Source organism: Microtus pennsylvanicus, chromosome 13 (assembly GCF_037038515.1).
Source record: "Microtus pennsylvanicus isolate mMicPen1 chromosome 13, mMicPen1.hap1, whole genome shotgun sequence".
NCBI classification, from domain to species: domain Eukaryota; kingdom Metazoa; phylum Chordata; class Mammalia; order Rodentia; family Cricetidae; genus Microtus; species Microtus pennsylvanicus.
The window spans coordinates 75,021,292-75,037,216 of NC_134591.1; the positions used below are offsets into that span (position 1 = coordinate 75,021,292).

General features: G+C 51.5%; 2 protein-coding genes across 8 annotated transcripts in view; one reads left to right on the forward strand and one right to left on the reverse strand.

The window, feature by feature from the left end:
* Positions 1–15,925, reverse strand: part of LOC142833354 (arylacetamide deacetylase-like 4) — an 86,120-nt gene that overhangs the window by 33,941 nt on the left and 36,254 nt on the right. The window lies entirely within an intron of this gene.
* Positions 12,236–15,925, forward strand: part of Dhrs3 (dehydrogenase/reductase 3) — a 33,329-nt gene continuing 29,639 nt past the window's right edge. The window contains exons 1-2 of one of the 7 annotated variants that reach the window (XM_075946689.1): positions 12,238–13,151; positions 13,242–13,500. In XM_075946689.1, coding sequence (XP_075802804.1) covers positions 13,306–13,500 — 195 coding nt within the window. In that variant the 5' untranslated portion in view covers positions 12,238–13,151; positions 13,242–13,305. Of the gene's footprint in view, positions 13,501–15,925 lie in introns of all 7 variants that reach the window. The other 6 variants (XM_075946690.1, XM_075946692.1, XM_075946693.1 and 3 more) reach the window with 6 other exon arrangements.

Here is a 15,925-nt window from a genome sequence, read left to right on the forward strand (position 1 = left end):
CAGCGAGTGGAGGTGGAACCAGAAGCCACTGGGCTGCACGGGTTTTCAGACGTGTCTATCCCACGAGTGCAGTTTCTAGGGCGGCTCCTAGGAGAGTGCTGATTTGAAGCTGGGAAGGGAGAAAGGCCGTTAGCAGCTGATAACTGAGATGCGTCCCGTTCCACCACAATACTGGGCCCCAGGTGTAAAGGGAGACTGTGCTGCCCAGCCACCCAGACCTGAATAATCACATAGAAACTACATTAACAACGCTGATTGGCTGATGGCTCAGGTGTTTTTCTAGCTGGCTCTTACATCTTAAATTAAGCCATTTCTATTAGCCTACGTATTGCCACCTGACTGTGTCTATACCTCATGGCATTTCTACATGTTGTCTTTCCTCGGAGGCTAGCTGTCATCTGCTTGATTCTGCCTATCTCTGTTCAGACTTCCCACCTTGCTTTACCCTGCTAAACCATTGGCCAAAACAGCTGTATTCATCAAGCAATAAAAGCAACACACATAGAGAAGGACATCCCACATCACCTAGCCGAGCCACCAGACACCTAGGAGAGGAACTTTTCTCTCTGTCACACGTCCCTCAAATTTCCCCTCTCCTTGCCTATCCTGCTTGGCATTCATAAAGCCAGAGCTTTATCCCCAGCAGTGCACAAATGAGAACAGCTGAGCAAGGCTGTGATCCCAGCACTGGGGAAGTATAAGCAGGAGGATCAGGAGTTCAAAACCATCCTCAGCTACACAGTGAGTTGGACTCCAGTCTGGGCTAGCAAAAGAAAAGGGGTGGGGAGAAAAAATTGATAGGAAAAATTGATGGCTAGATCAATGGTTAAAGCCCTTGCTGCTCTTCCAGAGTAACAGGGTTCAATTCCTAGCACCCACATCCGCTCACAGCTTCTGAAATTCCAGCTTAAAATAGCTAACTCCCTCTTCTGGCCTCCACAGGTACCCGCCTTACTCATACACACAGACATAGACACAGAAATAAAAAAAAACAAAATGTTTATAAAGGTTAAGAATACTTGAAATTTCTGTTTCTGTTTTTACAATGTTTCTGAAACTTTAAGCATGCACAAGGAAAATGAAGCAGCAGGTGACTGGGTGACAATATGGCAGGGCAGAGAAGGAAGCTGAAGAACGGTGAGCACCTGTGAAGGGCCGAGAGATACCCTTGTTCCTAACAACCTCCCTCCAGGACAATCAAACCTCATTGTAAACCCGAGGGAACCAAGACACACATGGTTAGCTGTCTAGTCGGGAGTCATCTGGGGTTTATTGAGGCAGCACCTACTTCTAGGAAGATCTACCAGTCGACAGGGGAGCTGCTAATTTTTCTGTCCCACTTAAGCCACCCTTTACCCAGTCCAGCCTAGGGAATGTCCTTGGAGAGAAAGGAGTGAGGGCAGGCAGGAAACTGGCCCTCCCAGCAAAGCCTGTGGTTTTCTCCATCTCAAAGGCAGGCCTCAGCTCTCTGCAGCCCCACAGACACCAGCATTCACCTCAGAAGACGGCAGAGACCCAACCCGATCTGAGCGGGTGTTTTTAGACCCTCATGAAAGGAAGCTTTATTGGAAAGGACTTAGGCGGGAGGCAGGCAGGGGGCCTGCGACAGGTCTGGCGGCTTCCTGTGGACTCCTGGCAAGCAGTCATCATTAACAGATCCTGTTCTGGGTTGAGGGTTGGCTCCATATGATGGGGTTTATGGAAGTTACGCACAGAACTTTCTGGCAAAGGAAAGTATTATAGGATAGATGACATGGTTCTAAGGAGCAGGGGGGCTGGCTCCTACTCTGACTTGGTTTTTTTTATTTTTTCAAGTTTTTAAAGGCCCATGTAGGGTTCCTGGGACCTCACACCAGGACTTCTGATCATTTTTAAAAGCCCCCTTTTGCAAAACATAAATAAAATTAAATTTAAAAACTGAATCACTTGGTGGACGCTTTGTCAAAGCTCAAAGTACACTGATGATGCGTACCAAGTTGTTTAAAGAGAGGAGCTGCATGTAGCAATCCAGGAGTATCTCAGCTGACAGAGTTCTTGCCTAGTATGCATCAAATCCTGAGCTCAATTCCCAATATCACATCATAAACTGGGTGTAGGGGCATACACCCACAGTTCCAACATTCAGGAGATGGAAGCAGGAAGATTTGAAATTCAAGGTCATCTTCAGCTACACACTGAGTTGGAGGCCAGACACACACACACACACACACACACACACACACACACACACACACACGAGTGGGGAGCGGGAGATAAAGAGGGAGAGGGTGGAGGAAATCATACACAGTGTTATCACGAGACAGGCAGAGGGCCAGAGAGATCTTTCAGTGGTTAAGGACACTTGTTCTTGCAGAGGACCAGAGTTCAATTTCTCCCACCCACATGGTGGCTCCTAACCATCCGTAACTCCAGTTGCAGGGGGATCTGACACCTTCTTCTGACCTCCAAGGGCACCAGGCATGCACCTGGCACACACACATGAATGCAGGTAAACATTTCTATACACAAAATAAATTAAATCTAAAAAATAAAAAGACAGGAACAGGCAGAGTTAACATTCTGGTAAGTCCTCCTGTCTTTCTCTGTGTGAAGGCATGGGCATGCATGTGTGGCCATGTGCATGCATATGCATGGATGCATGTGTGTGCTCATATTTAAGAGACAGAGGTAGACGAAGCCTCAGGGCATGGAGCAGAGACCAAACCGGAGGGGGTGCCTGGACTCAAACCTCAGCTAAAATTCTATTCCCATATCTGCTCCTCTTCGGCTCCATAGCCTTAGCTGAGTTCTTCAACCTCCATCCCACGGACAAAAGACAGGTTATAGACCCTGCCCCTGGGGGTTGCTTCACTGAGAGAAATTGAATACGAAGAGTTTCACGCACTGCCTCGCACACAATAAATCCCAACTGAGTAGCCACTAAATGAACAGGTGTACTTCAAAAGGTTTCCTTGACAAACGTGGTCCCACAGTGATTGAATTTTGTATCTCATTACCTTAAGTGCTTCATCACCATAGATGTGGGGAAATGGGTTTCTGGGGTGGGTTAATGAGTGTTCCCCACAGGCTGGTGTGACAGAGGCTTGAACCCCTCAGAGGCACTACTGGGAGGTGATGGACCTTCATACAGTGAAGCCTAGAGGGAGGCTCCTAGCTCGCATGGGGACATGCCCTCAAACTGTGGGACTGTGATCTCTCCCATCTGTCGCTGATGCTCCTTGGCTCAGGCAGGCAGCAATTATGTTCTCCCGCCATGGTGTTCTCCTCTCTCCAGACCACTCCAAAGTTGTAAGTCAAAATAAACCTCTTCTCGTTATAAGCTAATTGCTGAAGTTATTTCAGGATAGCCAGACAAAGTCGACTAAAATAACTTCAGTTCCCAAGGAACTGCATTTCAAATGTGAGACTTTGCAAAACACTAAATACAAATACTGATTTCTAGACAGAAAGGGGGTCTCTCATGTGCCCTACGCTGGTCTCAGGCGTGTTCCATAGCCAAGGAGGACTTTGAACTTCGGATCCTCCTGCTTCCACCACCCCAGTGCCACTAAGCCTGGTTTATGTCGCACTGGGCATTCTAGGCTCATTGACTCACATCCCCAGGCCTCGATTATTTGATGACGTCATTTGTCAATACTTTGCACATGCTTTTGACCAGTTCCTTCATGACAACACGACCTCACAAGTCCGACGAGCAGCAGATAGAGAGGCTACAGGTTCTCCGCCTCCAAAAACCCTGCTCCTTATACCCGTGTCCCACCCACACTATTCAAACCTCACGAAGTGGAGAAGTGACTTCTCTTCCCCGCCCTCAGCTGCCTTGTGTGTTAAGTGGGGACACTAAGCGGAGGCTCCCATTTTTGTTTCCCAGCCATCCAGACCTGAAAAGTCACCCAGAAACTATGTTAATTAATCACAACGCTGCTTGGTCAGTGACTCAGGCACATTTCCGGCTAGCTCTTACATCTTAAAGTAAGCCATCTCTATTATTTTATGTTTTACCGTGAGGCTTGTGGTTTGTTACCTCTTGTTTCTTGGGTGGCTACATGGCTTCTGCCTAACTTTACCTTCTTTCCTCCTCTATCTCTGCTCAGATTTCCCACCTTGCTATATTCTGCCCTGCCATAGGCCAAAGCAGCTTCTTTATTAGCCAATGGTAATAAAACATATTCACAGCATACAGAGGGGAACCCCACATCAGGGGGCAAACCAGGGCTCCATAACACACCTCAGCAGGAGACTGCCGTGGCTACTATACCAAATCAATGAACCCTGTAGTTGGAAAGTTCTCTGGAAAAGGTAAAGTTAGTTACCAAGCTGGGGACAGAATCTTTTTTTTTTTTAACTTATTTACATGGAATTTTACTTACTTACTTGTTTGCTTTGAGACAAGGTTTCATTTTGTAGCTCAGGCTGGTCTTGAACTTATAATCCTCCTTCTGCCAACCTCTGGAATTCAGGAGTAAAGTAGGGATGGAACCCAGAGCCTCGCATGTTACCACTGAGCTACCCCTAACCCTAGCCCGAGACCTAAAGCTTCCTATTTTAAATATAGGCAGTCTAGCCAGTAAGATGGCTCAGAGGGTAAGGAGCTTGCTGCCAAGCTGGATGCTCTGAGCTCAATCCCCAGAACGCACACAGTAAAGGAGAGAACCTACTCACACAAGTTGTCCGCTGACCTCCACGTATGCCACGGCACACATGCTCACAAGCAGGCATGCACACGCACTCACACATAAAAATAAACAACAAAATTTAGACATATGTATGTATGTATACACTGTACACACACACTTATCTTTGTCTGCTCTCTGTTTTGGCTTTTGGATTTTGTTGTTTTGTTTTCTTTGGTTTTGTGTTTTGGTTTTGGTTTTGGGATGTGTGTGTGTGTGTGTGTGTGTGTGTGTGTGTGTGTGTGTGTAACTAGGATAATATACACTAACACAGGGACAGAAGTGGCCAGTCTTTACAACGACGGAGCTGCAATAAATGGAGTCACAGCTGGTGGCAGCACCTCTCAACTCTGTACCCACTGGCAGCCAGCAGGCCGGACACGGCTAAAGAAACAAGCGGCCAAGTGCCAGGGTGGGTGCTCAAAGCCAGGAACCTTCTGTGTACCTCACAGGAGGCAGGAACAAAGCTTTGCCTGTGGCCTAAGAGCACTCTTAGTGACAGGGTGACATAGGAAGTCCCCAGCGAGGCCCAGCATCTCTAACCGAGCCTGAGGTTTAACCCTATGTTGCCCCTTACAACCCTGAGGCCATGGTGAAAACATTGTAGACCTTAGTGTCCTCATCTATTAGGAGTAAACGAGAGCTGACCTTTGAGAAGTCAGAATGGTCCTGGGGCACAATAGATGTTTTTTTTTTAAAAATGTTTTGGCTAGGTTGAGAAGTTTGAAGATTTCTTTTATCATTTTTTAAATGTTGTTATGTTTGATATTTATTTTTCATGTGTGTCTACCTGCACACACATGGAGGCCAGAGGACCACCTGTAGGAGTTCATTCTCTCCTTCTACCTTGTGGGCCTCACAGGTATTTAATCAGGTCACTGGGCTTGGTTGGAGCAGGTACCTTTACCCACGGAGCCATCTTGCCAACCTTATTTTATTCTTTCCCTTATTTTAATTGTGTGTGTGTGTCTGTCTGTCTGTTTGTGTGTGAGCTGGAGTTATGGGCTCCTGGGAGCCACCTGACCACCGCCCCTCCTGCTGCCTCCTGGTTCCTGCCACAATTTCAACCTTGACCACGGCCTGTGAGTTCATCTGGCCCTGGCAGTCAGACCCCTGTCTGCCCCCGTGTCAACTCCCCCAGAACTGGCCAAAGCCCTTCCCCATTGCCAGTCAGGGATCTGAGCAACAAAATGAAAGTCTCAGCTTGTGCACGGGCTCCGCTGGGAGATGTGACTGCGTGAAAAATATACACCTGTGTACTTTGGGCACTGGAGATTAGGGGTACTGTGTTAGGGGTATTTGTGCTCCAGGCACTGGAGATTAGGGGTACTGTGTTAGGGGTATTTGTGCTCCAGGCACTGGAGATTAGGGGTACTGTGTTAGGGGTATTTGTGCTCCAGGCACTGGAGATTAGGGGTACTGTGTTAGGGGTATTTGTGCTCCAGGCACTGGAGATTAGGGGTACTGTGTTAGGGGTATTTGTGCTCCAGGCACTGGAGATTAGGGGTACTGTGTTAGGGGTATTTGTGCTCCAGGCACTGGAGATTAGGGGTACTGTGTTAGGGGTATTTGTGCTCCAGGCACTGGAGATTAGGGGTACTGTGTTAGGGGTATTTGTGCTCCAGGCACTGGAGATTAGGGGTACTGTGTTAGGGGTATTTGTGCTCCAGGCACTGGAGATTAGGGGTACTGTGTTAGGGGTATTTGTGCTCCAGGCACTGGAGATTAGGGGTACTGTGTTAGGGGTATTTGTGCTCCAGGCACTGGAGATTAGGGGTACTGTGTTAGGGGTATTTGTGCTCCAGGCACTGGAGATTAGGGGTACTGTGTTAGGGGTATTTGTGCTCCAGGCACTGGAGATTAGGGGTACTGTGTTAGGGGTATTTGTGCTCCAGGCACTGGAGATTAGGGGTACTGTGTTAGGGGTATTTGTGCTCCAGGCACTGGAGATTAGGGGTACTGTGTTAGGGGTATTTGTGCTCCAGGCACTGGAGATTAGGGGTACTGTGTTAGGGGTATTTGTGCTCCAGGCACTGGAGATTAGGGGTACTGTGTTAGGGGTATTTGTGCTCCAGGCACTGGAGATTAGGGGTACTGTGTTAGGGGTATTTGTGCTCCAGGCACTGGAGATTAGGGGTACTGTGTTAGGGGTATTTGTGCTCCAGGCACTGGAGATTAGGGGTACTGTGTTAGGGGTATTTGTGCTCCAGGCACTGGAGATTAGGGGTACTGTGTTAGGGGTATTTGTGCTCCAGGCACTGGAGATTAGGGGTACGGTGTTAGGGGTATTTGTGCTCCAGGCACTGGAGATTAGGGGTACTGTGTTAGGGGTATTTGTGCTCCAGGCACTGGAGATTAGGGGTACTGTGTTAGGGGTATTTGTGCTCCAGGCACTGGAGATTAGGGGTACGGTGTTAGGGGTATTTGTGCTCCAGGCACTGGAGATTAGGGGTACTGTGTTAGGGGTATTTGTGCTCCAGGCACTGGAGATTAGGGGTACGGTGTTAGGGGTATTTGTGCTCCAGGCACTGGAGATTAGGGGTACTGTGTTAGGGGTATTTGTGCTCCAGGCACTGGAGATTAGGGGTACGGTGTTAGGGGTATTTGTGCTCCAGGCACTGGAGATTAGGGGTACTGTGTTAGGGGTACTGTGTTAGGGGTACTGTGTTAGGGGTACTGTGTTAGGGGTACTGTGTTAGGGGTACTGTGTTAGGGGTACTGTGTTAGGGGTACTATGTTAGGGGTACTGTGTGGGCTCAAAGGGGCCAGTCAACCTGCTTCTTGTCATTCTAGCCATAGCAACCAAGCCTGGCCAGAGAAAGGAGCCCTGTGGACAGATGTTCTGTATTAGAAGGGAGGTGTTTTATAGGTGGTTGAAATGGTCTGGGCTTTGCAGACTTTTTTCCTATATACTAAAGGACCCACATGCCCCCTCCCCACAGAGGCTTCCACCCATCCAAAGTCTGCATCCCCCTCTGTTCCCTTTGGCCTGGCAAGCTGCCCAGGCTGGTTGCCCTGCACAGCTCATGTGTATCCACCCATTGGGAAGACCCTCCAGCATGCAAACTCTTAGGTAGAGTCTCAAATGTTTCAGCCTGGAACTCGCTATGGAGCCCAGGCCGGCCTCAAACTCATGATCCTCCTGTCTCTGCCCCCTAAGTTAGAGGTGTGTATAACCACACCAAGTTTAGCGTAAGCTTATATGACCCTTTCTCCACTAGAACGGGTATTTTTCCAAACCCTACTCATTCAACCCCTCCAGCTAGTTCTGTCCAGGGATAGGGGGTAGCTCTATGCATCTGGGTGTGTGTGTCTGTCTGTCTGTCTATGTGTATCCTCTCTCTCTCTCTCTCTCTCTCTCTCTCTCTCTCTCTCTCTCTCTCTCTCTCTGTGTGTGTGTGTGTGTGTGTGTGTGTGTGTGTGTGTGTGTTTAATAAACATTTGCAATCCTGTTCTAGAGTTGAAGGGCCGGGCTGGGCTGGAGGGAAGGGCGCTCAGTGGTAGAGCCCTTGCCCTGATTCCCATTTCTAGCAGAAACTACGAGCTGGAGGTGGATGGAGGGACAGAATGGCTCAGTGGTGGGTACTAGTATTGGCTTTGAGGATTCTGCTGCACAAACGTCAGTCAGTCCCTTAGGAGGGTAGGGAACATTGCAAGGTCCCTGAGCCAGTGCTTCAGCTGTCCTGCAAGCAGCAAGGAGCCACCCCTGCACTGAGCAAGGCTTGAGACAAGCCTCTCTGTTTCTTAGCTCTGAAGGCCCATTTGCAATGGTGGCAAGGAAAACCTTTATAAAAGAAAGACTCTCAGCCTTCATTGCTTGGGACTGTGTGGAAAACAGATTAAGCTCAGCGGCTAAGAAGCCGCTAACTGCCTCAGGACCATGTAAAACTAGCTCAGGCAGTCTACTGTCTGTGAATGTGCATGCTGGCACACGCATGTGAATGGGAGCATGCATGTCAGGGCACACACACACACACACACACACAGCAGCAGCGGCGGCGGCCTGAAAAGGACTTCAAATTTCTCCTGTTGGAGTATCTCCCTGACCCCTGGAGCTTGCTGTTTTTCAGCTAGGATGTCTGGCAAGCCCCAAGGATCTGCCCTGCCCACTTCCACCCCCAGCCCTGGGATTATAGTAGCGCATTGCCACAACCCTCTCTTATGTGGGTACTGGGGACCCAAACTGGGGTCCTCATGCTTGCATGGTGTCTTAGGGTTTATTTTGGCTGTGATGGAATATCATAATCAAAGGCACCTCGGGGAGGAAAGGATTTACTTCACTTATATTTCCACATCACAGACCATCATTGAAGGAAGTCAGGGAAGGAACCTGGAGGTAGGAGCTGATACAGAGGCCCTGGAGGGGTGCTACTTATTGGCTTCCTCTCCAAGGCTTGCTCAGTCTGCTTTCTTAAGCATCCCAGACCACCAGCCCAGGGATGGCACCACCCACAGTGAGCTGGACCCTCCCACATCAATCACTAACTAAGGAAGTGTGTTACAGGCTTGCCTACAGTTTGATCTTCGAAAGACAATTTGTCAATGACTGGCGCTTGTGTCAAGGTGACATGAAAACTAGCCAGCACACACAAGTGCTCTTTCCCACTGGAACAGCTCCCCAGTCCCTAGCCAGCCTACTTCCAACCCCAAGGCCAGCTACCTCTCTTCACTGTCTCTAATCACAAACCAGGAAAGCTGGAAAGCAGCTCAGCCACAAGGCTCCAGCTGGCCCTACAAGGGGGTTGTTTCTTGCACCTCCCTAGCTGTGCCCAGCCCCAGCAGGGCTGAGTCATGGAAAAGTTAGTTCTGCAGGCAGCCGCTCACCTCTCCCATCAAGCCCACAAAGGCTCCTTTCACGTTGTCAGGAGGGGAATAAAAAAAGTGTGGGGCCCTCCGCCCAAGGCTTGGACGGGAAATCTCAAACTTCTTTCTGGAGTTAGATTCTGCACCTCCTGCCTCGGGAAACAGAACGAGGGGTACCAAGAGAGAAAGAAAGGGGGAAAGTATCCCACATCACAAACTTCTTGTTGAAGCCAGGCCAGACTACTTAGTTGTACACCTTCAGTCAATGCTCTCCACCCGATCTTCCTGGGAACTGGGGGGTTGGGGGACTGAGACAATTACAACTCCTCTCTGGACCGCTGGTGCTGGAGGAAGCCCGAGGCTCACGGGGACACTAGGACTACAAAATCCACATCCTGAAAGTGGACCAAGTAGAAACAGGGTCATTGTCTCTCTCGGGCTAGCTTCTGAATCTGTCAGTCCCTCTTGGAATTGCCTGGCAGGGTGTTTGTTTGTTTGTTTTCTTCCCCCCGTGACTCCAGCTCAGACTCCAGAGGGAGCATCCTGTGTCTGCGTGAGTTACTTATATATATAGGGCCTAATTTCCCCCTACTTCGAAAGGGCACGCGGCACCCACTTCCCTCGACCATTTATGAAATTAGGGTGTGTACAGGACACGTGGGAAGGTCCATCAGGGTTCTCAGTGTCTTTCCACCTATTACCTGCCCTCTGTCCCAAACACACACCTATGGAACATGGGCATAAGCCCTCCTGGTCAGTCAGCTGGTCTGGCATCTGAACCGGATAGGATGGATGGCTGACCTCTGAGTTAGTGACCTCTGCTATGAAACAGGGATAGAAGAGGCTGTGATCTTTACAAGTCCTTAGCTTTTCAAGGTTTGGGGGTGCTAACCTTTACGGAGAAAAAGGCCTAAGCAAAAAGAATAGTATTAGCCCCTGGAAACTGGAGAAGCTTGGAGGTGTAGTGTCCCATATTAGCCACTAGGCGGCTCCAAGGCTAATAGATGAGGACAGAAGCTACACAGCCTGCTGGGGTCTCCCTAGTTGGAGTCTTCTACATTAGGCCTTGGCTACTGCTGGGTACCAAGTCGGACTCTCCGCTGCTGGGATATCTTTCCTGTTGGAAGATGGGGATAAATGGTCACTAAAGAGGGATGGGATCTAAGGAAGGCAATGCCTAGTCCTTCCGACGGGCCTTTTAAAAGGAGAATGGACCCCATAGGGAGTCTGCTCACAGCAGCCTTTGGCCAAGCCAGTCCTCCACCTCTCTCCTGCCTTCTTGCCAGAGTGGAGTGGGGTGGGGTGGGGTGGGAAGAGAAATTAGGTCTGGATTGAATTCCTCCCTCCTGCACTTCCTGGCTGGGTAACCTGGGAAATGGGATGACAACGTCCCCAAGGCGAGGTCAGCTGGAGGGTGGAATGTCAGAACAGAACAGCAGGCAGTCCACGCAGGAGAGTGACTTCCTAGCCCCTTCATCCCTTTTGCTCCACCAGAAACTGGGAGTTCTCAGGCCTAATCTCTCCCCAGAACCACAGTAGTTGGCAAATAAGGAGGTGATTCCCCACCCCCTCCCCAAATCAGCACTTCTCAACGGGACTTGCTCACACCCAGGCGGGGAGTATTAAAAGCAATTCGTGCCTCTTGCATCTAGGGCCTGCTGGATCAATCTTCGGGACTGAGGCCCAGGACTCCCAGCCCGAACACGTCCAGAGCTGGAAAAGGCTGCCCCAGATTATAGGGCAGGCTCCCTGGCTGTCTCTCCTTCTCCCGCCCAAGGATGTGCGGAGGGGGCGGGCGGCAAGTCTCATCAGCGCTTTTAACTGGGCCTGCCTGTCATGACTCACCTCCTAGACTTCCCGCAACAGGCAACTCTAAATAGCTGGGGACCCACCCTCCCAACAGGGAGACGTTCTTGTAAGGGGTGGGTAAGAGGTTACAAGGTGGGTGCCCAACAGGGCAGCGGGGGGTGGGGGCACTCAGAGAGAGTGGGGCACTGCAGGAACTGAACAGTGGCACAGGTTGAAGACGTGTTGTTTACAGGCTTTTCTTATTAAGGAAATTGCTGTCAGTCAAGGTAATTCTAGCCCAGATAAGCAATAAATATGCTCCCAGCTAATCTTACGGGGATTTTATTGGCACCTGGGGTCAGAGGTTCCTTTACCCTGCCCCCCTTTCTCTCAAAGCAAAATCCTACTCCCCAGAGGTCCCTCCACCTCCGCAACGTGGGAGATTCCACGTTGGTACAACTTCAGATGTACACTTTTCTGAAGGAAAAAGAGGACCAGGCAATGATGAAGTTTGCCTTCCTGGTCCTACCTGGAGGCGGGGAGGTGGGGGGAAAGAATGACCAAGTGACCTGACGTGAACCCTTGGCGACCCGGTTGCATCAAGACATGCGCGAGTTCCCTCTCGGCTTGTCCCACACGCGCTCAGGGGTGGTCACCTGGCCCGGGCTGGGAGGAATGTCTGATGGAGCAAGCTGGCTTGCCTGAGACGGTTCCAGCGTGTTCGAATTCCAGCTAGGAGCCCTCGGGGACTAGGGCGGCAAGTCCCGGCTTGCAGAAAAGAGAAGCCAGTCCCAGGAGGGTGCGATTCGCAGCGAGACCGGGTGCGCGCCCAGGCGCGTGCCCAGCCACGGCGCAGGGGGAGGGGAAGTCGCCGCAGCCACTCAGAGGCATGGTAGTGAAGCCTCCCAACAACTTTAACTGTCAATCAGACTTAATGGGGTATTAAAAAAAAAGGAGGGGGCGCCCTTTCGGTGGGTCCACGCCGCAGCTGCCCCGCGAGCGAAGGAATACGGCGGTGTAGACTAGGACGTCCTATCCACGCGTGCTCCACAAGCCGGCCCCGTCCAAGTTGAGAAGGACAAAAAGAAGGCAATAAATGCTAAAGGGGAGAGAAAGAGAAAGAGACAGAAAGAGAGAGAGAGAGAGAGAGAGAGAGAGAGAGAGAGAGAGAGAGAGAGAGAGAGAGAGAGCCAGACCGAGCGGCAACTCCCAGCCCGGGCTGCAAGAGAAGGAGGCGGGAGCGGGAGAGAGCGGGCGCGCGCGAGGGCGAGCCGTGCACGGGAAGAAACTGACACCCGGACCCCCCACTTCTCCTGCACGGTGCTGGCAATCAGATCGCGTTTAAGCAATTTCCTGAGCCCGAGAATAGCAATGAGTCGGGAGACTTTGGCGGACTGAAATTGGGAGCTGCAGTCACTCCCCAGGTTTTGTGTGTGTGTGTGGTGTTTTTTTGTTTGTTTGTTTTTGTTTTGTTTTGATTTTTCCTTTTCCAGAAGGAAAGTTGGGGAGGGCGCTACAATTGAGAAACAGCTTTTTGTTTGCTTGTTTTTTTAATCTTGCACTTTGAAACCGCGGACTGTGGCAGGGTGCGCTCTTGTGGTTGGTGCTTTTTTTTTTTGGCTTTTTACACCCCCACCCCCACCCCCCGCCTAAACTCCTCTGTCGGTTTGTAAACATTACCTGTGAATTGCCCAGCCGAAACGGCTGTTGGGGCAAGAAACTTCTTGTTAGAACTTCCCATCCCCGGCTTTCCCTCCACCCCTCACTGTCCCAATCTTGTGAGACGCTCCCCCCCCCCCCTCTCCGCCGGACAGAGTTTATTCCCCCCACCCCTTTTCCTCGCCCAGTGCTCTGCATCTGGAAAGAGATCAGTTCAAGAGTGGCCAGGTGGGACGCCTCTCTTTTGCCTTATTCAGCTTATTTATTGTTATTTGGGGTGTTTTCTTTCTTCCTTTTTTTAATTCCTGTTTTGCTTAGTCCGGGGAGTTTCGTCCACCTCCTCCTACCTCCTCCCCCTGTGCCCGGCTCCGCCGCGCGGAGGATGGTGTGGAAATGGCTGGGCGCGCTGGTAGTGTTCCCTCTGCAAATGATCTATCTGGTGACCAAAGCAGCTGTGGGACTGGTGTTGCCCCCCAAGCTTCGGGACCTGTCCCGGGAGTCAGTCCTCATCACCGGCGGTGGGAGAGGCATCGGGCGCCACCTCGCTCGGGAGTTCGCAGAGCGTGGCGCCAGAAAGGTACGCGGCGTGGGGGCGGGGTGGTACTGCGACACCTGGAAGTGGGCGCCGAGGGTGAGGGGACTCTGGCGCGCGCGCTTGGGGAGGGGGGTGCTCCCACCTGCTGCGGCTGCGGCAACCTGCGCCAACAAGCTGAGAGTCTCCGGCCACCCACCCCTTGCATCACCTGGAACTGCTAAACTAGCCGGTTTCAACCTTTGTAAATTTCCCCGGCACCAGTCTTTTTTGGCAAGTCCTAAACTGATCGGTTTCCCTGAGATTGATATCTGACCGACTCTGTGCCCCCACCCACCCCCAGACTTAGGACACCCACCCATTCCTCCTCGTGACTTCATCTCTAAGGTGTTGTGCCCCCTACAATTCCCCCTTCTGCCCGCACCCCGTTGAGCGCGGGGTGTGCGCGCCCCTGGGTAGAGCTGGAAATCCTGACTGCTAGGTTGTGCCTGATATTTTGCTTGGCAGCTCGCTGCCTAGTCCAAACCTGGGCGGCTACAGCTCTGCAGGGACGTGAGAGGAGTACACGTTCGGGTTTGAAAAGGAGGGAGTTGACTTGGATGGTATAGCCTGGCAGAAAGACTGGGAGGCCCAGGTGTTTCAAAGCCGGACAGAGGCGTGCGAGGGTAACCAGCCGCTGATAAGGACCCTTCAACCTTGATCCTCTCGCCCTCCACAGCAGAGGGGATCCTTCCTTCCCCACTGGATTAGGAGGTGCCACTATGCCGCCACTGTCCACTGCCTCTCGCTATGTGGGTGACTGCAGCTCCCCTTGCTCCGGGGACGTGCAGGAGAGTATTGGAGGGAGAGCCAGCTGTCACCCAACTTGCAACTGCAGATCAGGCTGACCCATCCAGTGGCAAGAGCAATGGAGAGGGATTTGAGACCGGCAGACCCGGGCTGTCTCCAGCCGGCTGGCCAGCGAAGACGAAGAACAAACTAGGGAATTAGTTTGAAATTTAAACTGTTGCTAAGGAGGGGGTAGCAGGACTAGGCAAGCCAGCTGATCTGACGTGGAGCTGCATACCTTGGGGATTAGAGTAAATATGCTCTGTGGAAAGCCAAACCTTCTTGTAATTCCAGGTTGCTTTTGTTTTGTTAAATACTGCCGAGATTTACAATTCCTTCGGTGGCTGGGACTGAACTTTGGAGTCTGAACTATCAGCCCAAGCTGATTGCCCATTAACTCTTCCCTGGCTGGGTTGTCCTAGCACAGCTGGGGCGGGGGGTCATCCAGCTGTCCAGGGCTCCTGAATCTCCTTGGGTGGTTTGGACAGCTGCTTAACCTTGCCTTTAGAAGGGGGTGGTTTTTTAACCCTTGGACTCACTGAATTAAGGGGAAGTAAAAGTTGTTCTCAGCAGTTTCTCTTGGGGAGTGGTGGGGGTGTCCCTGTGGAAGGCTTCCAAAGCCCTTGGTGGAGGGGGACCAGGAGGGCAGAAGGGTTACTTGGTGACAGTTGCTTATGCTTGACACTAGTTGGCTGTCTGTGTCCCTGTCTCATCTGACTATTCCAGCTGGCCCTGTCCTGCCGTCCCTTTCACTCTCTCTGTGCTTGGCTGCAGTAGGCTTACCAAGGAAAGCTTTGTCAATCTGGAAAAACTTGACCGACTGTAAACAATCCTGAAGTGAAGGCAGGAGAAGGCCCTGGCGTGTGTGTGTGTGTGTGTGTGTGTGTGTGTGTGTGTGTGTGTGTGTGTGTGTGTGTGCGCACTCGCACGCGTGTGGTGTGTGTGTGTGTGGGGGGTAACCATGCAGAGTAGATCCAGCAGGTTCATACCCTGGAAGGCACAACCCCACCTACATGCTTGGGAAGGACAAGTTTACCCAGGCTAATGAGAAATAGGCCTTTAATTGGTGACAAGGTCACCCAAAACAAAATCCGGGGGGGGGGCCTGGGAAACTGCCTGCTGGTGCCATTCACTTGGCTGGCAGGATAACCCCCTCCCCCCAGGGCTCTCTGGAATCGTAACTCTCTGAAGTTAGAGGAGCCACTGCACTCAGTAAGCCTGTCTCCAGCTATCCCCGTGGGAATGTGCCCTCCAGCCCCTCTTGTCTCCGTACATCTGGGGTCAGCGCATGGACCTGGGGACAATCCCCGGAGCCAGGAGTACTTAAATCCCAGTGGGCTTGGCAGCAAAGAGCTGTGTGCTGTGGGGGGGTGGGGTGGGAGTTTGCAGTTGAGTTGGTTGGGGACAGGTGTGAACTGGGGGGTGGCCCGGGAGTATGGGAGGGAGGTAGAGAAGGCCAGTGGTAGTCAGTGCAGTGAGGTAGTCACCACCAGCAGCGTTGGTGAAGGGAGAGGCTGACACTGGGAGCGCTCCCTGCCTGAATATCTGGAGAGATTGAATCTAGGAGAGATTCCCCCAGTGGGAAAGAAAGGCAGGCAGCTTCTGCAGACAGCAAGCCTGTCCAGGAGGGGGCGGGACAACC